The sequence below is a fragment of the Pygoscelis adeliae genome, unplaced genomic scaffold (genome assembly GCF_000699105.1).
Source record: "Pygoscelis adeliae isolate BGI_AS28 unplaced genomic scaffold, ASM69910v1 Scaffold92, whole genome shotgun sequence".
Taxonomy (NCBI): Eukaryota; Metazoa; Chordata; class Aves; order Sphenisciformes; family Spheniscidae; genus Pygoscelis; species Pygoscelis adeliae.
This window is the reverse complement of record NW_008824306.1, coordinates 2,820,308-2,843,374: the sequence shown is the minus strand read 5'-3', so window position 1 is coordinate 2,843,374 and position 23,067 is coordinate 2,820,308. Positions and strand designations below refer to the sequence as shown.

At 39.5% G+C, this 23,067-nt stretch overlaps 1 protein-coding gene across 1 annotated transcript in view; it reads left to right on the top strand.

The window, feature by feature from the left end:
* The window catches only part of SYTL5 (synaptotagmin-like 5), a 61,968-nt gene extending 40,731 nt beyond the window's left edge, over positions 1 to 21,237 (top strand). The window contains exons 9-17 of the mRNA XM_009318902.1: positions 4,156 to 4,248; positions 8,273 to 8,338; positions 9,291 to 9,469; positions 10,339 to 10,441; positions 12,623 to 12,784; positions 15,994 to 16,102; positions 17,590 to 17,725; positions 20,278 to 20,486; positions 21,095 to 21,237. Coding sequence (XP_009317177.1) covers positions 4,156 to 4,248; positions 8,273 to 8,338; positions 9,291 to 9,469; positions 10,339 to 10,441; positions 12,623 to 12,784; positions 15,994 to 16,102; positions 17,590 to 17,725; positions 20,278 to 20,486; positions 21,095 to 21,237 — 1,200 coding nt within the window. The remainder of the gene's footprint in view (positions 1 to 4,155; positions 4,249 to 8,272; positions 8,339 to 9,290; positions 9,470 to 10,338; positions 10,442 to 12,622; positions 12,785 to 15,993; positions 16,103 to 17,589; positions 17,726 to 20,277; positions 20,487 to 21,094) is intronic.
* The last annotated feature ends 1,830 nt before the right edge of the window (positions 21,238 to 23,067 follow it).

Sequence of the window (23,067 nt, the reverse complement as noted above, 5' to 3'; positions counted from 1 at the left end):
CTGTTGCTTGCCTTTTCTTCCTGTTCGCTATTTTCTCCCATACATCTCCATGCCTTTTTCTATATATTCTATGGGGTGCTTTTCCTGAAGTGATTCACAACTTCCCTCTCCTCTTATGCACATATCCAAGATACACAAGTTGCAGATGATTAGCTATAAAAGAATTTCCAAGTTTGTTAAATATGCATGAGGGGGAAAAAAAAAAATCTATTTAAATAGTTCTTCATCTAATCATAGTTTGTTCTGAAGTTTCCAAATGTGTGCTTGTAGCTTAGAAACCCCATAACCTCTGCATTATGGTTTCTGCATTTTGTCTATTGTCATAGTCCTTCCCTACCATCTGCTCTTTTCAGAAGAGCATTGGCCATGGGAGATGTCTCCCCTTCTTGTAGCATTTGATACTTGTGGCTTGGTGGAAAACAACGTATTGGGATTCCCATCTGTTTCTTGGATTGTAAGTACTCAGAGAATTTGCCTGCAGCATTGCTTTCTTTGGGTTAATCTTTAAGGAAATTAAAAAAAGCCCTTCCTGTGTGTCAGATTTCTGTGGAAGAAAAACTTCAAAAATAAGTGGTTTATTTTTTAATTGTAGTAAAGAAAAATGATGTGTTCTTGATTAAGAAGCCAGAAAATATTGCAGAAGAAAAGCATAAAATACAAACTTTAAATATCTTTATGTCAGTTTTCTGCTTTAATTGTACAGGGTGCGGTAGTTATCACTTAGGGATTTCTCTGAGGCAGGTGCCAGAGATGCCAAGTCCAGAGTGGTTTTCTGTTCCTTGATTTTTGTCTTCCTCTTATTCAGAGGGTTTTTTTTTTCTTTTTTTCTTTTTTTTTCTTGCTGACTCTGAATGAAATTTCACATTGCATCTCAGCAACTCTTTAGCTTCTTTGCTGACATAGGAGATCTCTCTTGTGGCATAACCCTGATTTAGTTGCTCCGGGGTCTGTGAGAGTGCTCATTCCCCTTTAAACTTCATTCATAACAGGGTTCATAGATCTGATTCTACCCATGTCCTCCTTTCTCTGTCTTATGAAATCAATTGATTGCATTCATCAGCTTTAGCGTTGCCATATTTTTTTAGGGTAGTTTGACTCACAGGAGTCCTTCGAGTCTTGCCCTATGTTCATTATGGATGCAGTGTTTTGAGGTAAAAGTTGTACTCCTGCTGGAATTTAGTTTATTTCGTGCTTGATGTAAGAGGCAAAAAGAAAGTATCTGATGAAGATAACAGCTCCTGGAGCCTGAGAAAAGTTATACTTCATTTTCTCCTGGCCGGCTGGTGGAGCTGAGCTAGCTGAGGTCCTTCTGTCTCATTTCTGGGTGATGGGAGCTGACAGCAGTGGTGTGGGAGATGCCACATGTCAATAGGATATGCAGATTGCTGGAATTTATCAGCTGAAAGGGTGGGAAAAGGCTTTTATCTGCTTTGCTCCCAGCTTTATCAGGAAAAAGATACATTACACATACAGAGAGATCAGCTGGGAAATCGAATGGGTATTTTGCTTCTCTAACTTAACGTTGCTCTCTAACGAAAAGGGACGACCCCCAGAAATCCACATACTGTAGTACGTATTTATCAAGGAGTATGGTGAACCAGTTAAATCTAGTGTTGTGTTCAAGTGTGAGCACCTTCTCTAGAGAGGTATGTGTTGAATTCCTGACCAAGTAGTGTTCATTACATGCTCAGCTGCTTTATTAGAAGTAATTGGATAATATGCATTTTATAACCCCCACTGGAGACCATGAGATTAATGTCCTACTAGCTCTAACTTTAATAAGCTAATAACACTAACCAATTATGTAGTTGCAGTTCTGTAACACCACCTGAGAAACATAATCATTTGTGGTGCAAAATGAATTAAGAGCATAGGTTAAATGTTAGCCATTTTTTTTAGTTTTAGATATCTGCTTGCAGACAAAAATTGGTAGTCAGCTAGCTGTCGTTAGGACTCTTTGTGAAGCACTGTTAATATTTGAGTGTCTAGACCTGAAACACCCCAGTCTGAAGATGTTGCCTTACTTTTTTTTGTCCTGTATTTAATTATTCAGCAATGAAAATGTAGCATTGTTTATTTTAAAGTCCACAGGTACGTATACAACAGCGTAAAGGAAAGAGTTTTGCATGTGCTACCAGACTTGCTTCTTTCTGTTGTATGGGCAAGAAAGAAAATTGTGTATTCTTGTGCCAAGTTTTAAACTTGAGTACATCACCCAAATTCTGAAGTCAGTGAGGAGAGTAGAAGTGAAGGGTGAGGTGGGGTTTTTTGGTTTTATTTTAAGTTTTTTTTGGTTTTTACTTTTGAAGGATTCCGCTTTCTATCTGTCTTCCTGAAATAATTTGCTCTGTTGTGCCTGGGTCTCCATGGACTTTTTTCCTTAAAGTATCTATAACTTCTTTTTTCTGCGGGGTGGTAACAGTGACCTGAATAGATTAGAAAGAGAAGAGACCAGCAGAGGAAGCTCATGGTAAGAACATGAAGCTAAGAGGAATGTTTGCTTCAGTATGTAAATTTTGGTCTCAAATAGAGTGATGGCTTGTCCTGATTTCCCTCTGCTCAATATTAAATATGCAGTTACAGCTGGAAAGTAGTAATAGAAAATTTAGCATTACTTTCAGCTGGTTTTATTTCAATTCAGTCACTGGAGCAAAGAAGAAGAGATGTAACAGCTAGTTTTATGCATACTAATGACAAATGCTCTGCAGATCTTTACATAAACTGTGACAGTTCGACTCTCCAGCAGCATTTCTTCTCTGCTCCGTTTTTCCTGATTAGCATAGAAGTCTCTGAGACTCCTGAGTTTGAATACAGTACTTCTCTGTTTAGTGTGAGAGAGTGAGAGTGACTAAGCAATGGAGACTGAGGTAGGTCACCACGTGAGATTTTTATAGCTGCAAAGCAGATATAAGGAAGCTGAACATTTGACTTCCATTCAAACTAAAAGCAGAGTCTTTCAAAATACCTGCCATAAGGTTTAAGGAAACACTTGAAATTTCCAAGCTACACTTAATAGGATGATAGCTGCCTGTTGGGGCTTTTTCGGTAACTTTTACTTAAAGTTAACAGTCCTGTTAGGACCATCAACCAGATTTTAAGTTTCTTTTTAGATTTTACTTTATTGCTGTGTTTAAAAAATGATTTTTTTTTCTGTATATGAGCTAAAGATGTTACAGTTCAGTCTTGCTTATTAGAACTCAAGCATATATATGAAGCTGTGCAATTACTGATTTTTCCTCCTTTTTTTTTAAATCATTAAAATAATACAGGAATTTAATTATTTTTAAAACATGGACATCAACTGGGTTTTTTTGTTTATCCCTCAAATATGTTCAGTGTGTATGATGGGAGGACAAGTTTCTTCCCATGTGGTTTGACGATAACTGGGGGCTTTCAGCACTGCCTGTTAGAAAGTGGGTCTGTGTTAATGATCCTGTTCGTGAAGTCGTCGCCTGTCACCAAAGATAGCATGAAAGGGTGCAAGTGTAATGCAGATTGTGTGCTTGTCTATTTGTGTGAGTGTGACTGATATAAATGTGGATAATAACCGGAAAACCGGATTGCTGGGTTGTAAAAAATATGTCCCATAAAAACACGGAACCTGGACTGTAACCAAGAAATCAATCATCTAATGGCTTTTGGCTACAAATGTCTTCGGGTAAACCAGTATCAATGATGCCCTCGCCCCTGGTATTGGACCTTAATTCACTCATTTCTTTTGTTAAGATTGGAAAAATTCTCACCATGTCCCTCTAAGATTTCCAGACCTGAATTCCTGAATGCAAATAGTAGTAAGTAGAATAAGGTAATTCACATGGGATTGTTAGTGGGCATGGAAGTGGGTTTTGTTTATGTGCAGAGTTGTTGGCCATGCAAAGGTATGCGCCTCCAGAATAAGATATGAAGTATGTGTGTCAAGTTTTTCAGTTCTTAAGCAATTGAACCCTGAAACCGTAACAGCATCTTTTCCCCTTATGCTGTGTGCCTGTGCAAAGATGTGGAAAATGTAAATCAAAATTCCTCTAGAGATTAGAATTTTGAATGCATCCTGCACCATCTTCCTAAAGTGGAAAATACATGAAACAAAACTAAGTGACAGAGGCTGACCAAATACAGAGCAGAACATGAGGACTAAAACGCATGTTTGTCATTTAGGATTATCTGGATGAAACAGAAGAAGATATTGATGACATAGTCGCCTCTCGTTATTCAAGGAAACACGGACATTTGACAAGTGGATTAGCAACAGTAAGATCTTGAGTAGAAAACATATGCTTTTTCCTTCCACAAAAGACCATAGTTCCTCCAAAAAGGAGTTTAATTTCATACCACTTAGCAGCAGATCATCTTTCATCCTGCACCTAAGAAACTTCCTTGAACATTTAGATAGTTTTTCTATTATATTTTTAATGATGTTCAAAGCTAAAATGCTGTTCTCTGCAGCGCATGGAAAGAGAAAATCATTTTGCATACTCATCAGCAGATTTCCTCACATGCTGAGGTTACTGCTAAGCTGACATGTGGAGAAGGCAAACCATAGGAGTTTGCAGTACATGACTGCTCAGCTTTGCAGAGGAGCACTTAATTTATTTGAAATGAAGAGAACAAGGCTATGGTGGGTTCTTCCATCTCAAACCACTTTCTGATTGTTCAGGTTCTTGGGCCACAAATACTCATCTGTATGTTTGCATACATACCACCTCTGTGGCATCATTGTCCATCCCCCAGCCCAGCTTCTCCCATTCTTCATGACTGCTATGCCACCCACATCTGAAAAGTATTTCTCTTTACAGTGAGGAGGGAGATACTTGGGGATTTTGGTTGGTGACAACTTTTCTACCTTTTGCTATAATTGTAGTATTTTTCTGTTACATCCTTTTGTTTCTTGTCATACCCACAAACTATACACTGTAAATCAGATGTCTGAGTGTTGCGGTTGTCTAACTGTTGAAACTTAACGTTGGTTTTAAAAGGATAGCTGTGTTTTCAGGTTGTAACAGGTGCTTGAGATGCATCAAAATTGGTATAACAAGCCTTATGCAGTTCGTTATGCAGTCTGTTATTCACTGGGAAAGAAAATGGATGATAAAAGTAGCCTTTAACATGTCTAGTTTATGGCTACCTGCTGTGTACCTCATTTTTGGGATTTGACACTTAGGATGTGGGCAACTGATAGCATCTTCAGAAAAGTCGTGGAGCCCTCTCTGGCCACTCTTCTTCATGACTTGTGCCTAAGAATAGCTCTGGTCAGCATATAGAGTACCAGAAAACTGCAACAAACTCCAGGTAGGAGATGAGAGTTGAAGAGGATGAAGAGAGATGAGGAGTCTGTATGCTAAAAGGGAAGAGAAAATTTGGTCCATGACAGTAAGCAATGAACTGTCCTTTCTAGACTGCATCCCCATTAGTTCCCATGCAAGCAGGGCCCAGGGAATGCCCACTGAAGTGCTTGATCCCAAAGAGATGGAGTTGGCTGAATCCAAGTTTGGCTTACCTGGGGAGGAGAAAGGGCTCAGAAAATTGCTGTGACAGAGCATTTTGGTATCTTAGATCTGGCCATGTCCGGACCGTTCTCCCTTCTGATTTGTGTAGTTCACAGAAACAGACACAACAGAAACATGTGGCACTTCACACCAAATCAGACTTGAGCAAATGTAGCCTGTTGACAGTGGTCTAATTAGACCCACTTGCCTGAGGTTGACTGTGACTCATTGTCTCCAATGGTTGCTGGTCCCATGGATTTTATAGACAGAAATATTTTTACTTCCTCTGAATATTGATATGAGGGTTGCAGGTGCTTAAGTGCTTTCTCCGTTTAGGCCACTAATTGAGGAACTGCATTTAGAGAGCCTTCCCTCTATGTGCTGTAGGCAGCATTCTGTCTGTGTGTTGGGTTTTGTCCTTTGCTGTAGATTTCCCTTTGACCTTTTTCCTAAGCAGAGCGTAGCTTTTCCTGTGCTGTAGGTTTGAGAGAATCTCACATCTCAATGCTCTTGTTTCTCTGTATTCACCATGACGTGATTTTTAATGTCACTGCATGCTATGTTAACGGCGAAGTTGCGAATGGCAAGCTGCTTGTCCCTGCAAGAGCAGGTCAATTTTACAGGTTCTTTTTTTTTTATTCCCCTTAAGTGTGTGTTACTAGTTACTAACATCCCCCCCCCTCTCTTATTTTTGCCTTTACTCTGCTTGTTGTAAGCCTTTGAGCCTTGTGCACTGTATGGATTTTTTTTCATGTACTTATCTGTCAAATGACTGTGTACTGTTAAGTCATGTTGAAATAATGTTATTAATGAACAGTAGGGTCTAACTGTTTTTTCCTTGTTTTTTCTTTCTTTTTTCAAATATGAGAATTTAAAGTACAATATGGGTACTCTGACAATGAGCTTTTGAGGTAAAGGAAGAAATATCTCAAAGCGTAAATCTACTTGAAATCTACCTGTACATCAGTGAGCAAAAACGGAAATGGAAAGTGCCATTGAACAGGAACAGTATCTCAGCATTAGGGTATTTTCCTTTGTGTTTTCCCAAAGCTAATACCTGAACTGCGTATTTAGTTTTCCCTGCATCCTTCACCGATTCCTCTCCTAAACATGTTAATGTGTTGTTGTCAAGACCCATCACATCAGTAAGACTGAATTGTTCCAGTGCCTTACTGCAGTGGTAAGAGATGATGCAAAACAAATACAATTCTTAGTGAGGTACTAAAATGAGGCTCCGCATCCTCCATATGTGGTGGTTGTTTACTACTTATGAAACTGGAAAATTAGTAGATTTCTTAAGGACATTTAGTGCATGTAATGTCCAGTGTAAATGCCACAGAACAGAGTCTGTGGGGAAAAAAAGTCAAGTATATCAAATACTGCTTCTAAATTTTTGTTATTTCATTTGTGGTTTGTAAACAGTTCAGAAATTGTGTTTGCATAAATTCTAGGGTCAGAGATCATCTATCTGTTTAGGACTTTCTGTGGGGTTTTTTCCCAATCATTTATCCCTTGCCACCCACTTACATAAAGATCAAGAAAAAGAATATTTGGATTCAATAGAGGACAACTCATCCACCTCCTCACGTTGGTATAACCTTGTTTGTTTTCTGAAGTGGGCACACAAATTGTCGCTTTCCTGTTACAGGGATAATTTAGGCATTTTGTAGCACATACTGGAACTGTTAAGTTCACTAACAGTGTGGAGGGATGCCCATTTTCATGTACGCTAGAGCTGGAAATGCATAAATGGTAAAGGCTGGAATTTAGCTCGAAGGCATGTTAGGAAAGGAGGAAATATGACACCTTTGTCGGTGTGTGTTGCTAATTCTCCAGTAATTTTAACCAGTCCTGTTCATGGAATTTCAGCCAATTGTACAAAGGAATAAAAGGACAAGAAGGATAAAGAAGGCCAGCAGAAATAAAAAAACACACCCTTTTTTGCTGTCTATTATTCCTACATGATGTATAAAATTAACTTTATGGATAATGATCGCTTGTTCTGGTTTTTCATGTCTGTTGTTGTTCAGCATATTGACACAGGCCTGCTCATCCCTCCAGCTTTCTTTGCTGCAGGGCCCTGAGGCAAGGTGCTCGGAGAGTTGAGTTTAGCCACAGCCCAATTCTTTTTGTGTGGTTCTTCCCCTTGACTGTGTTCTTCCTTCCTCCCTGCAGCCGATAAGGAAGGAGGTAGATCAAGATCTAGTTTCCCTTGAGCTCGTTGGGGAGATTTCCAGATACTGCTCTAGCAAGCAGGGGGGGGGAAGCGTTTCCCCCAATATTCTATTACTGTATTTTTTTCCCAGAGAGTGACATGTTTAAACATTTGTGAGCATTTTTATCCATTCTTGCATACTCCGCAGAGAAACTGCAATTTCTTACAAAGGCGCCAAACCTGCAAATACACAAATGCTTGGCTTTCGAGTAGCTTAAGTGAGAATTGACTTCATGCAGACATAAATGAAGACAAATCCAAACACGGACCAATACAAATTCAAATCTGCTGAGCTGGTGTTCTAAAATGTAATTTGTTTATTTTGATACAGCAGATACTTCATTTCTATTTAATTACCTTGAGCCATGTGTCCTTCAATACTTGAAGTATATGGAAAACACTTAGCTTTTCTCTGATTTGGTGATACCTTTTTCTTTCTCACTTGCTATGGCTTTGCAATACAAACTTCCTTTACCTGTCTATATAGGTAAAGATTTATCACTGCACTTGTTCTTTCTTATTGCAGCTATCTAATGCTCTTTTCTCTTGACCTTTTGCACTGCCTCCTTTAAAGAACTCCCCAGAAGGCTCTGACAGAAAATGGACGTATTTAAATGTGCCTGAAAGAGACGGTGATACTGTGAGTTCTCCTGAGTCCTCTGCTTAGCTTACCTTTAAAGCTTCTCTCTCTTTTCTCCCTTTGTGTTGAAGACTGTACCTGTGTGTCTTGCAAGATTCCTATGTATTAGGATTTAGGTGGTTATATATGGTTTTGAGCAATCTTGCCCGATTACTCAAAAGAAAACGTGCACCAGATTTCTCAAATACCTTTGGTTCTGGCAGTGTGCATATTGCTCTGGTTTTCTTTAAAAATATTTAGTTCTTTCCTAACTGTAATCTTTTGGAAGAGGAAATCCTCATAGTAATACTCTGTATGGTATGAGTGAAAAAAAAAGAGATTGGGGGGTGATATATTACGCTGCAGTGGAAAATTTTGTGGGATTTTTGCTAAACTTTTTTGGCTTTAGGAAAACTGCTGAAATGGTGGGTATGGAATTTTGCTCATTCTTTTAGAATTACTAATGAGAGGTGGGTGTCGCTTTAAACAAACATGCTTTTATACCATCTCCATTATGGGAAGCATCCTTATAACTTTTTCTAATGGTTCTGTCAGCAGTTGTCTTATAAGACTCAGTAAAAATTAGGTGGACAGCTGAGCCAGACGGGATTTTTTTTTTTTTTTTTCTGCTTGGAACTTGCATGAGCTTACAATTTATGTAGCCTGTCTGCTCTTCAGTTCATGCATGAATTGAATAGTGGTAATTTAGATTTAGTCATGTTTATAAATAGGTTTGAGCCCTGCATGGAAAAACATCAACTGTCCAGACATTTAAGCTATTATTAATTATAGTTCTTATTCCCATTTACATCAAATAGAAGCAAGTGGTATTTCTGTTCTATGATGTATCTGGTTTTATAGCAAGTCCTAACAAGTGTGACAATATTGCAAGGCTGTGACTGTATGAAAAAAGCAGATTCTGGAAATGAGTAATTTATTTAAGCCTGTAAGTCCTTTTTCTCTCCCCGTCCAGACTAGCATTAACAGCATGCTGAGTGTATATAGTGAAACTGGTGACTATGGCAACGTGAAGGTCAGCGGCGAAATCCTTCTCAACATCAACTACAGCTACAAAACAGGTGCCCTCAACATCCTGGTAAAAAGTTGCAGGAACCTGGCCATTGCAGATGAGAAGAAGCAAAGGACCGATCCGTAAGCACAGAGAAGAATTTCCTTTTAGGCCCTGCTAGGGGTGTCCTCCGCCACGTCATGCGCAGTGATGTAGCCTGGGGTTGTGATACGAGCCTGAGAACTCACAGGACCCAGTTGCTACAAGCCAGGGTTTTGGTGATGGTTGGTTTTGGATTCCCTGTGGGAAATGCATTTTCAATATGTTTCTTAGGGCAACGTGTGCCTGTTCTGACAAAACAATAAGATTACTTAAATTATCAGGCTGTTTGATAGCAATCTCTGCAAAAGGGCAAAAAATGTGAAGGAATAGGGAGGTTGAATTGATTTCTTACTTGTATACTTTAGTTTTGATTCTAGGAGAGGAGTGATGTTTTGGAGGGAGGGATAGAGATAACTTGGGTTTCACGCATCCATAGATTCACTTTGCAAGGAGCATGTTTTCTGAGCTTCTCATTATAGTTTTCAGCATAATATGTAAATTCTCTCATCAAGAAGTAATAATTAGTGTCTCTAATCATGTGTAATCCTATTGTATGCAAGGTATGAAGTTTTTCATTCTTTTGTATTTGCAGTGTATGTGTCCTCATGTGTAACCAGTCAGTAATCGTATACTACAAAAGGGAAAGTGTTAGGAAAGCTTTCTGCGTTTCTGAGGATGAGTAAATTAATTTAGTTCTGCCTTTTGTTATTCTGATCCTATCTGAATAACATTGCTATGTTTGTAAAGAAAGACCATACCTTTCCATGTTTCACATATTCTCTGTTACATGTACATTGTTTAGACTGCAAAAATGAGTTTCCTTGTATGTGTTGCTGATGCAGCAATGTCAGGTCCTTGCTCAAACTGGTCATTTTTATTCCTTGCTAATAATTTACTACTTGATCTGCAGATATGTCAAAGCATACCTTCTGCCTGATACGTCCCGCCAAAGTAAACGCAAGACCAAAATTAAAAGTAACAGCACCAATCCAGAATTTAATGAAACGCTGAAGGTGAGAACACTGTCTCTCTCTCAGGCCGTGATGAATGTTCCGCTTGTGCTCACAGGCGTTTTCTATAAGTGTTCGAGTACGGGGATTAGAATTTGGAAGAGATGCCTCAAAAGGAAGGTATTTAAGCAAAACCGTCTAGTAATCCTATGAGTTGTAATTTCTGGCTTTCAGCATTGAGGAAGTGTTTTTGTTTGGTTCTTCCCTTTGTAGGTAAAACTTCTATTAGTTTCCATAGATCTCTTTCAAAACTGCTGATGTTCTGTCTAACCTGAGCTCAGAGATGCTAAAAGCACCTTAGAGATTTTGTAAGCCCTAAGTTAGCAACTGATGCTGAAATAGAGCTAGGTTAAAACTTCCCATCTAAGTGATTTTGAAGAGAAAACAACCTTTTGCGGTAAAATCTGAATTTCGAAGGAGGCTTTAATTTATTTTTAAAGCAGAACTGACTTCGATAAGAAGATGCCAACAACAGCTTCACTACCCGCCCTCCTAAAAAGTTGTGGTAAAGTTCATTTTCTGTTGCGAAAGACAGTGACAGATTACTTCCTTGAGGGCTGGTGGAGCAGAGCGCCCAGGCTCTTCCTTCCTTGCCTTTTACCCACGTCCACTACAGAGGCTGAACTATTCTGAGCTCCTCACGAGCTGCTTATGCATCTCCTTGGCTCTGTGGTGCAGGTGGGAATGGCAGAGTTTCTGCCCAGTTCACTGCCTGTCTGGCATCTGGACCAAAAGGCTCCTGGTGATTCCCCTTCCTTGTTGATTGACAAGAGCTATCCCGGATGGCTGTCATGAGGCCAGAAGCTCTTTTAGTTTCTCCTGAAATATTTTTTTTGTAATGTCAGTGGTGTTTTAAATAAGTTTCTTATAATAGAGGCTAAAAGATGTTCCCTGGCCAGTATACTTGGCTTAACCTGGCTGCAAAACCATTTTGCAGACTTACACACACTTGGTCTGGCCAGACTGCTTGCCAAGGGAGAGTCTCTTGTACAGCCTCATTTTTAAATGGTGTATAGTAAAGTTAAGACTTGCCTGAACTGGAAAAAAAAGGTGTTAGACTCTATTTAGCAAGAAACATAGCACTAAACATGTTTGCTAGTAGGGAACTCAGTGAGGATAGGACCTAGCAGCTTGCTAAAAATGCAAATTGTTACAAAGAGGGCTCACTTGAACTGTGGGTAGGTAAGCAAGAACTACATCTATTTGTCTCAACTGTTACTACTGTTAGAAAAGAAAAATAATTAAATCTGTATCTTCCCTCTTTGACTTTTATTCCATTGTTGCTAAATATGACATCTCTCACATTGGAACTGTTGGCACTTAGGATTAGGCGTTGTAGACATACCAATACAGGAATAGCCTACTTGTGTGGCTCGTCAACTGACTTGACTGTTTCAGCTTTTGGAGAATATGTGTCTGTGTCCAGACGTTGTTCTTGATGCAAAAAAGAAGACATCTGGGTCTCCTCAGCTAACACTAGGAGAAGGGTGAATTTCAGGGAATTAATGGGCCTTTTGCTAAAAGCAGAGCGTGCAGAGCTAGAATTCCAGATGTTTGTAATTTGCTGTGTATTTGCTAGAATACGATGTTTCTTCAGAGGAGTTTTTTTAATAGCTTTCAAAACCAGCAATGGTTACTAAGTCTGCAAAGTATTCACCAAGTGCTTCACATGCAGTTTTACTTGTTTTCAGAACAATTTTTCGTCAGTTACAAAGATACAATTGAAAAGGAGAGGAGGACACTATTTGTAGAAAGTAGAGTACAGCAGACTCTCTTTCGGGATGAAAGAACCAGTGGGGTTTCTTCTTACAAACTAAACTTTGATGTTGATCTGCTTCTTTTACGTAAACATATAAGCAATTAACAGGATCATCGTTTTAAGCATCGTAACTTACTTCAGAGTCATAAATACCCAGTAAATAATACAGAAAAAACACAATCATGCTAGCAACATTAACTACCATTGGATGCATACTGCAAAGAAGAGAGTTAGGTTTAACATTAATATTATGAGCTTTCTAGCTAGGTCTGTCTTGTTTGCAAAGAAAACAAATCTCTCTTTCATGCTTCATTTGTCAGCTCCTGTAGGCTTCATGAAATTGAGCTAGAGCTGTAAAAGGCTCCATGGAAACTATTATTTATGCTTATTCCGAGAGTTTCTTTTTCTTCTTTTTCTGTTGGTAGTATGTCATCAGTCACACACAGCTAGAAACCAGGACCCTGCAGCTTTCTGTCTGGCACTATGACAGGTTTGGACACAACAGCTTCCTTGGGGAGGTGGAAATTCCATTCGATTCCTGGAACTTCGAAAATCAGGGCGATGAGTGGTTTGTGCTTCAGCCCAAGGTAAGGGTTTCCAGGGGCCAGTGAAAGTGTTGCGAAGCAAATTTAGCAAGGCTTAGTTATTTTTCCTTTGGAACGTGTTTATAAAGCGGTGACTTTATGAGTGTCTAATATGGTAATAAAAATAATATCTTTGTTCTTTATTCAATCAAAACATACTGGTTTTAAAGTCTTCATGAAAACTTTACATCTGATCGGCTACTTAAAAACAAACAAAACCCCCCACCTTTTAAATAAACTCTAATTTCATCTTGTAATAAACTGCAGTGGAGAAATGACCTAGTAAAGAAATCGATTATTCTTTTAAAATAGCATGTAAACCAAAAGACTTTTCTGCCACTCCCCCCTACCCAACCCTTAACAGATTATTAAAGATCTAGATCTTTTTTGTTCAAAGCGCTTCATGCTTTTCAGCTGTGACAAAATGACTTAGTAACCTCTTATTCACTTTAACTAGGAAGGTACAAGATAAGGCTTCTCAGCAGGCAAATCAATTGGTCCGTGAAACAGGACTTGCATTGTACTTAGCTAAGGATAGGATGACTTCTGTCTCTAGGGCCCCCCCTGCTTTGGCAAAGGTGTTTACTTTTGGAAGAGATTCAAAGAGCTATTGTAAGCTAGAAGATTAAAGGCTTCTGCCTTGCTTGCTCCTGCAGCAGCCAGAATCCCCAGAAATTCCAGTGGTTTAGATTGCCGTTTCAGAAAGTGTATTTTTCTTGCTGCAGAAAAATCCAAGGTTTTACTGCAAGTGATGTGGAGATAGACTCAGATGACTCGTTTCCTCTGTGTTCATTATTTTTAAGGAAATAGTGTTACATTTGGGGTTTTAGGAGGGAGTGTTAGATTTGTGCCTTTCTCTCAGGTGGGAGGTGGATCTGATTGCTGTATAATTAATTTCTAGGTATAGCCCTTTGCGAGGCTTACATCTAAACTGTCACAAATTTATATTTTAGTAAATAATTTGCCAGAGGATACATAAGGAAATTGGTCTCTTCTTTGAACACTTACACGCCTCACACTTTATAAGTGGCAAGGAAGATCATTCCCAGTTTCCTAGTTCAGCTTTGTTAATAAGGGTGACCACCAGCTCTTCCTTCATGGTCCACACAAGGTGAGACCAGGAAGAGAAAGTGGCTAATGATGGCAAACGTGTTTCAGACAGCGCTGTGTCCAGGCCAGGATTATACTGTCCTCCTTACAAGCTTGCTTCGTGTAAGTTACTTTTGTTGGGTCTGCTCTTGAAGTAGAAGAAATGTCTACTACATTTCTGTCATAGCTCTGGCTGGTGTCAGATGTTGCTCTTATTTAGTACCCACCAGTCTACAACAATAAGATACACATTTAATATGTGGTTTGCTTTGCAGTTTGTATGCAATGTTGGTCTGAAATTGAGCTTCTTGCCGTGCAGTAGTCTCTTTGTCATCTCATGTCAATCTTTGCGGATTTGTGTGTGTATGGGTGGTTTCTTTTAATCCTAACAAGGGGAAAAAATCCCAGGCAGTCATGAAGCTCTCCTGCTCGGGGAAAAAAGTAATGAGGCGCTAAGCATTTCAGCCATTCCAGCTGGAAGGTGTTGTCTGATTATTTCCAAACCTGTTAAAAGGATTTTTAATGAGTTCTTTTTTACCAAAGAAAGCAAACACAGAATTGGTCTTGTCTGCCTCCTAAGTTGTTAATAGATAATGTTTCTAAACTTAAAATGCTGCTAAGATTTTTGATCAGCAAAGATAGTATTTTTTTAAAATATCAATTATTGCATTTTGAATTTAAAAAAAGCACAGGTTAATACACATGCCAATTACATGCTGTTCTCCCATATGATCTGCCTGCTAGAGACAGGAATGGCAGTGAAACATTTCCCGGGTTTTATTACAGCGCTTTATTTGTTCTATCATGAATCATTTAGCTGCTTTAGTGCAAAGGTTGGAGACTTTAAGACCTGTTTCTTCTATGAGCATTGAATGTCTGTTTTCAAGAGGAGTGTGGTTAAATCAGAAAAAGAAGAGAAAATAGTTCTGTGGTTAAAGAGGGGGCAGAGTCTAGAGCCACGTTCTATGTGGGTTTTGGGGGGGAGGTTGACAGATTGTTCCTGATGTAAGAACTTACACCATCACTTGTCCACCAGTAGAATAGAAAAAATAATCCTTGCTGCCTTTATGGAAAACTGGAGCCTAAACTTGCATAGTTTAGACCATAAGTGAGCTGCCTGACTGGCAAGATTTAGATGTTGTGCAAATTATTCCACAGCCATTTACTGCAGGTTTTCTTTTGTCCTCTGTTGTAGCAACTGGCGTCAGATAGTGGTGGAGACAGGACCGTTTTTCTCAGTGTGTTGCTGTAAAAGTGCTTCAAAGTCTCAAAAGGGCCACGTTGTTATCACTAAAATTGCTTTGTTCCCTGTCCCATCCTTGTGTACAGACTTAGCCCCACTAAACATGGTTAGTGCCTTAGCCGGGACTCTATGATATGAAGGCAGCGCTGACTCTCTGCGTATCACCGTGTGTATTTCTGGTGGGGTTTTTTGGTTCTGTTTTCTCTTGATAATAGGATTTTGACCTTCCTGGGGAGTCAGGAAACAAGCTGAATGCATTTCAGAGAAATACTGTCACTGATCAGACATTCGTCTATAAGCAGTTCTTTAAGGCTTGTGTGGTACCTTGGTGTGTGTGTTGCAGCACTCGAGGGTCCTCTCTTTTTATACATGTGCTTTGTCCCTGTTGAGAGATCAGGAAGATTTGTTGATTTGTACCCAAACCGAAGCACTGAAGCATGTACAGAAATGTGAGTAGTCCCACCTCCATTAGTGGACTTCACTGAGCAAGGTTAGCATATACCTGAGTTTTTCATAGACCTGATCTCTAATGTTTTTAGAGATAAAAACATTTCTCTAATGTTTTTAGGGTTTCTTTTCTGTTTGCTTGCTTCACTTATTCATGCTAGATATCTCTCTCCTCTGTATGTTCACTGAACAGTGTCTAATGCCGCATGGCTTCATTCTTCTGAGAGCTTGCATTCCCTAGCTCATAAAGTTTTCTAAAATGTGATTGCATTCAATCTGGAATGTCTAATTATCTGAAAGTGGGCTGGTGTGTCTTGATATGTTTAAGAAGTGTTTCAAACACTGTATTGGTACAACAAAATTAAGATCAAAAGGAGAAAGTGAATGATTAACCTTAGCTGGATTTCTGGTTTGTTTGTTTGTTTCTTTTCAGGTGGAGGTTGCGACAGATGCTGGGCTTCAATATAAAGGAGAACTAACAGTTGTTTTACGTTACATTCCCCCAGACAGAAACCTAATGCTTCCTCTAGGGCAGTTTCAAGGTAAAACAAACATTAATGGCAACATATGATAACATCCCTCTGAGTATTAAAAATCCTCACCTAGGGTGAAGTAATGGTATTAGTGAAGATTGAAATCATACTTAAATATGCTAGTTGTCTTTGTCTGTGGAAATTTTGAACCGTGAGTATGCTTCTCCTGCTCCGTCCTCTTCTCTTACATTGAACTTAAGGAAAGAGAAGGGAAGAGGAGCGTGCAGTCAAGTGTTGATGCACGGCTGTGACCTAATTAAAAACAATTCAGACATTAGATAACATGATCGAAGGCAGCCACATAGAAATAAATTGTCTACATAATAGTCTGTGGGTTCTTTGTTCAGCTAGTTATGTACAGTGTATAGCTGATCAAAGTAATAGACTTCACTTAATTCTTCATGCTTAATTGTCCTTAAGCTTACCTATCTCCTCATTTTCACTTGTTTTTAACACTGCTTTACCTCTGCTCAGTTTTACTGTATTACTGCTGTAATTCAGTCCTGTAAAATATTATTTGAATTCTTTAGGGTAAGCCATTATTTTCATCAGCAATGAACAGGGGAAAATAGCTACTAACTCTTTGCGTTGTAGTAGCCTGAAGAACAGCAATCATCTGAAGCGAAAGCAATCACTGGGTAGCACCTGAGTGTACATGGATATACCAGACACAGGTATATCACTGTCTTAGTGACAGTATTGCTTGTTAGCATTAGGATTTGATAGATATATTAGACTTCTTTCTTTTTCTTTCTTTTTTTGACAGATGACATTCCCTCCACTAGCAGTAATTCCAGGGTTTTCTCTCTTAAAAGCTAATTGTTGTCTGAAAAGTCCAGATGTACACTATCTGCATTTTTTTAAATTAGTACATTTTAACAGCACTCCTGATCTTTTTTTTCTGATGTTTTCAGCCTGAATCAGTGTGTATAAACCCTGCTGATAAGCCTCTGAGAATCTGCAGCAGCAGCAACTACACATGTCCTCATGCTGCTGTTCAAAAGCAGTAGCGTGTCAGTGAGCACCGGGTCCTTTGTCATGGTCTCTGAGGAGCAGTGCATCCTTACACATGGGATACGTTTGGTGTACTCCTGCATTTTAAGCTTTGGTATACCACCTTGCTTGTGGTGTAGGGCTGCCTTAACATCAGTGGTGGAAGTAGGACTTACAGGACATGCAGTTCTTTGTGTTCAGCATAGTAATCCACAAGTACTTATATTCGGACAGGACTTCAGATAGGGCACCCTGTTGTGTCCAGCAAGGGCTAGCTAATTACATTGTCAAGTTCTTTATCATATATGGAGTGATTTTTCTGCCCCTGCCTTATTAGTTTCTCTACTCATGGAGAATCAGAATCTCCTCATAAGGAATACTTTAATCCCGTTGCAGTAAATGATTAAGAAAAAATCTAGCCAAGACAATTTACATTTCCAGATCAGTCTTGCAGTGTATATATAATTTCTGATGATGATGTTGCAACTCTGTTCTATGTATAGGAAAGAAGAGCTTTAAAAAAGGAAAAAAGGGAGACTTTTGCATGCCATCTGGAGGTATATTAGAAGTCCTCATCAAAGAAGCAAAGAATTTAACAGCAGTGAAATCAGGAGGCACATCTGACACTTTTGTGAAAGGGTCTGTGGTTTTTTTCTCCCCCTTTTTTTAATGGCTGCACTGAATCATATTTTGGCTGACAATTTTTTTCGATATATCCGTGTATGTGTGTATGGAGTGTCAGTCCTGAAAAGCAACTGGCACCTTGAATGGTATGCTGAAGAGAAGGATGCTGTGGAGTAAGGACAGAGAGGTATGAGTTGTCCCAGTGGTTAAATACAATTGGATTTAAATACTACTCAGTCAAGAAACAGAATCAGTCATACATATGTATCCAGTGTGCTAATGTGCATGCTGTTATAGAATATAACGTTTGGTAAAAGAAAACACTTCCAATGAGTTGGCAGAGAGAGGTAGGTGAATATTCATCACTCCGGAGGCAAGAAGTTGTAAATTAGGGCCCCTCACACTGGAGATGATACCTGATCTGATGGTGACATTTACATTGTCAGGAAATTGAAACAGTATATATTTTTTACTAAGAGAAATAGCCAGACTACATCCTGAATAAGAAACTTGTTTTCAGGAAGACACAAGTCTGTTTGGATTCCTTGTAAAATGGCAAGTAACACCTACAAAAGCTGGCATGCTCCATCAAGCTGAGGTTCTTTCTAATGGATGTCACCTGAAACACGCAGAAAGAGAAAATTCATTATGTGTGTGAGGAAATTCTGTTTTGATTCAAGTAAATATGCTGAATGAGAAAAGATTTTTCTCTCTTATACTATAAATAGTTTGGGGTTTTTTTCTAGTGCTTAACTGGGAAAGCTCTTTGGCATGTAGTATAGTGTCAAGGAGCACATTGAAACCCTGAGGGTTCTCAGGAAGTCTATCACTGGCTTCAAACTTGGTGTCTTAACTCTAACTGTGTCTCGTTGTTAACATTTAATATTCTTTGACAGAAGTTGTTTAAAAATTCTGCTCTGATGGCTTTCAGTTTTGATGGTAAAGATACATCATTTTGAAAAATTTAAGGTCTATGTCACTTATATGCCTGCATGCATGTGGGTACATAAAAATATACATAGTATGACATATATGCACTTTTTTATTAGATAAGAAGCATTTTGTGTTGGACAGTCAAAATCCAGACTATATAGAAAATGCTACATATAGGATAAACTTGTGTTTGAATAAAATGGACATACTCCTGCATGTCTCATTATATTGGATTTTTCATAAATGTAAGTTATGCTTTTGAAATGTTAAACTTGGGAAGTAACGGATAGCTTCAAACATTTTTCTTTGCCAGTTTTTGCTCTCAATGCTAGCTGTCGGAATTGCTGGGTTTTAGATACGCTCTAGTTCATTAGTAATGGTTTGAGTGTTGTTACTAAATGGTGACCATAGAAAACATCCTGCCTTTAATTCCTTGGTGGAGCTGGGAATTTACCTTGATCTTCAAACTATCACTAACCTTATACACTTAATGTAGAAAAAGTCTGAGCTATTCTTCCTGTGTGTTTGTTCTCCCAAGCCATCTCTCTTTTCCTGGTATATGTGAGGGCATTTCCTTTTACTGAAAATAGACTGTCTGATCCCACTGGAGCTTGCAACAGACTTCAGGGAGAAAATGTTGTCAAAGCCTTTTTACATTAGCAGTAGCAATGTGTGGCCAGTAATTCTCCGGACTATCTTTAGTTAGTGGTGTCTGCTATCACTGACGTGGATTATTCAGTACAGTGGAACAGGAGTCTGTTTTCTGTGGACTGTTGGTCTGTCATGTGTCATGGCTAAACATAATCAAGTTGCCATGAACCAGCTGAGGTGCTGCAGTGGTCTAATCTGCACTGTTAGCTTGAGATAATTTGACATAGAGTAGCCCACAGCTAGCCCACTGCAGTAAACTAGCTCATGTTTATTGTCAAGTAAAAGCCTGCACAGGAATCCTGATGGAGGTCTAGTGATATAATCTGTTTGTATGCCTGACCCTTTAGTATTTATGTGCAACCACATAGTTATTCCATTAGCTTTGCTGAAGGAGGTGGAGGCACAGACTATGAGAATTTGTACAGACCTCTGATTTTGAAACTAGAGAATCAAGTTCACTTAGTTTCACTAAAGGAATTCTCCACTAAAAGCAAAATGTGAAAAGCTTGTCAGACTTTACAGCATTAGTGTTTCTGCACTCAATAGGGGGAGTAGGCAACTCAAATTAATGATGCTAGCCTGCTGAAATTTCTTCCTTATCAGTCATTTCCATTTCTTTCTGGAGGACCTCCTGTCCTGCTTTGAGAGGGAGACTGGACTAGGCAACTCCAGAGGCCCCTTCTAGCCAACATTTTTATGATTCTGTCTATATTTAGTCTCATTGAAATAAATTTTGTGGTTAAGACCCAAGACATGGGGCAAGGAGACCTAATTTCAGTTTCTGCTGGTGGTTACTGACATTGTAACTGTAAGAACAAACGGAGCACAAATGCAAAATATGCACTTCAGGTATATGCTCAATTTAATAACAGTGGGGAAATGGGGTCCTGATCCTATATGAGCCTCTACATGATTGTAATTCTTTGTGAATATTATGTGGCATCCCATCTACATATTCAATTTTCCTTTCTTATATCTCCCAGATACCTTCTCCCAGATGACAGCAAAGCTACAAAACACAAAACTCCCGTAATAAAAAAGAGCGTGAACCCCCAGTGGAATCACACCTTTGCTTTCAGTGGCTTGAATTCAAGGGATATACGTAATGTCTGCCTAGAATTGACTGTGTGGGACAAGGAGTCACTCTCCAGTAATATTTTTTTGGGAGGTGTCCGTTTGAGCACTGGAAATGGTAAGGTCCCACCTGACTCGTGATTGCTTTTCTTCTTCTGCTCTCCTTCTTCCTCGCCGCAAGTGATTCATGTATTTGAGGGACAGAAATGTTACTGAGTGTATGGGAAGTATATGGGAACTTGGGGAAATTGAAGAGGGAGAGAAGGCAACATGTAATACGTAGATGGTTTAGTTCTTTCCTCCACTGAGTGAGACACAAACATTTGGTGCCCAGTTGTACTTCGGCAAAGTCTAGAAGAACTGGGAATACCTTGGAAGCGTTTCTTAGCATCCCAGTGAGGAGGAGGGAGGCTACTTGCTGTCCAACAGCAGCCTTTCTGCTGATGATGGTGTGATCTGGAAGAGGTGTGAATCCGTTCCTCCTCTGTTAGGAGAAAGTTGCTTGTGGTGCAGAGTGGGGAGGTTTATGTACCTCTGTCCATGTGCCACAAAGGAGTGTAACAACAAACTGGTCCTCTCCAGGAGCTACCTGTTTTCAGTACAACTCCCCGTACAGATGGTGGTGTAAAGTGCTTGTCATCTTTCTATAGACTTGGAGCGAAGGAGCAAGTATTAAGTAACTGCTTACTAATATGCCAAAATGCCTCATGTTTTTGCAATTACCAGGTGTAAGTAATGGCAAGGAGGTTGACTGGATGGACTCTCAAGGGGAAGAGCAGCACCTCTGGCAGAAGATGATCGACAGTCCTGGAGCTCCTGTGGAGGGGATATTAATGCTGAGATCCAGCATGGGAAAACGCAGGCTCTGAAAGACTTTAACTACTGAGGGGTACCACAGCTACTCCTGACTGCAGTGGTGTTCAGGCTCTTGTCACGTTGCCCATTTGAAAGTGGAGAAGGGTTGTACTCTTTGCCTTGGATGTTAAGGCTCCGAGTGAGATTGTAATGCATTCTGCACTTTCATGAGCACGTATTTAACCCAGGCTTCTTGTATGGATTATGTTTCTCCTGAAGCCGGTGAGAATTTGACTTTGTGCAGAGATCGGACTGGCTTTCTCTGTCCCTTCTGGTGACTGGTGCGCAGCTGATGAACACCTCTAGCCTGTGGAGGGCACGGAGCGAGCAAATTCTCTAGTTAGTCGTTAGTAAGTAATGCCTGGTTTATGTATCTCCTTCTGGCTCAAAGATGGCCTAGAAGACAGCGGTGGTACAGCACAAGCAGATTCAGAGCGAGCCTGTGCTTTGGTATTTGAAAGATAAGAAGCCATAGTGTTCTGAAGGATAACAAACAGTGTTTCTCTTTCATGTTTGCTTGTCGGGCTATGCAGCGTGCAGGATGGCAGGCTCGGGACCAAGCAGCCCACCAAGGAAGGCCAATGCACTGTGGTGCACACTAGAAATAGGCAGCGGGGGAGCCGCTGTACAGTGCCGGTGTTCTGGCGTTCTCTGGGTTATTTTAATGCACTGTATAAAAGGCAGACTTGGTTCCACATAATCCAAGAGCCTCTAATGAAAATAAATCATAACAAATCCCCACTTTCCGCAGCTACACAATATTACTGTGTTTTTCATTCCGTTGACAGCGCTCGCCAAGATCTTCCAATTGAACAGAGGGAATATGTTCACATGCCTGTCCCCATCCGATGAGTGGCTGAGATGAGACGTGTGCCGGGTTTGGGCATTGTTAGCTAAGACCTTGATTCAACAGATCACGTAGTAAAGTGACGTGATTAAAGCACGTGCCAGAACGATTTGCACAACTGTGGAATTTTCTCTGAATGGGCTGGGATCCCATTCAGGCGTGCCCACGCACATTAATGATTAACCAGAGTAGGACTTTTTTCTCCTGAACATTTTCCTGTGAGTTAACAGTGGATTTAATGATAAGAGTGGGTTTTGGCCAATTCAATCATTGATCTTATTAACTGTGACAATTGTTCAACAGTAATTTTGCTCTTTGGTTTCCTAAAGTGATTTTACACCTAGTTAGATCCCCCATCGTCTGGGGACTTAAGCAGGTCGTATGTGAAGAGCATGCTGTTTGGAATAGTTGTTGTGGGCCACTCCTACCATAATGAGATAGGATTATAATCTTTTTTTCAAGGACAGCACATGTCTGCTTGCAAGATTGGATAATAATATAATTGCATGGCGTGTGATTGCTCAGCGTATAAAACAAAGGAGGATCAGTAAACTGAGTGAACAACATTTCTTCTGAATTTTCCAGAATTAGAAGATAGCTTTCTATTTGAACTGGTAAATTCGTCTATAGCTATTACTACCTTTTTTATTTTTTTTCCCCAAGTGTTTTATTTTTGGAAAGCAGTGTAGTGTTAGTACTAAGGAAACAAATTGGAATGTATGAAACATAGTTCTTACATAAATTACTGGAAAAAAACAAACATTCAAAGAATGTATCATTCCCTGTAGGTCAAAACACCGGTATTCAAAGATTTCTGTGAAGAATAAAGACCGTAAAATCTAACCTGTTTGAGATACAAATGTCGTTCTTCACAATCCAGAAATTGAAGAAATCTAGATTGAACAACAGAATATGAACTGATAGCTAAAGTAACTACAGCTGGAAATTTTGACATCTGTAGCTGTCCTAGTGTACAATTATTTACATGTATTTAGAG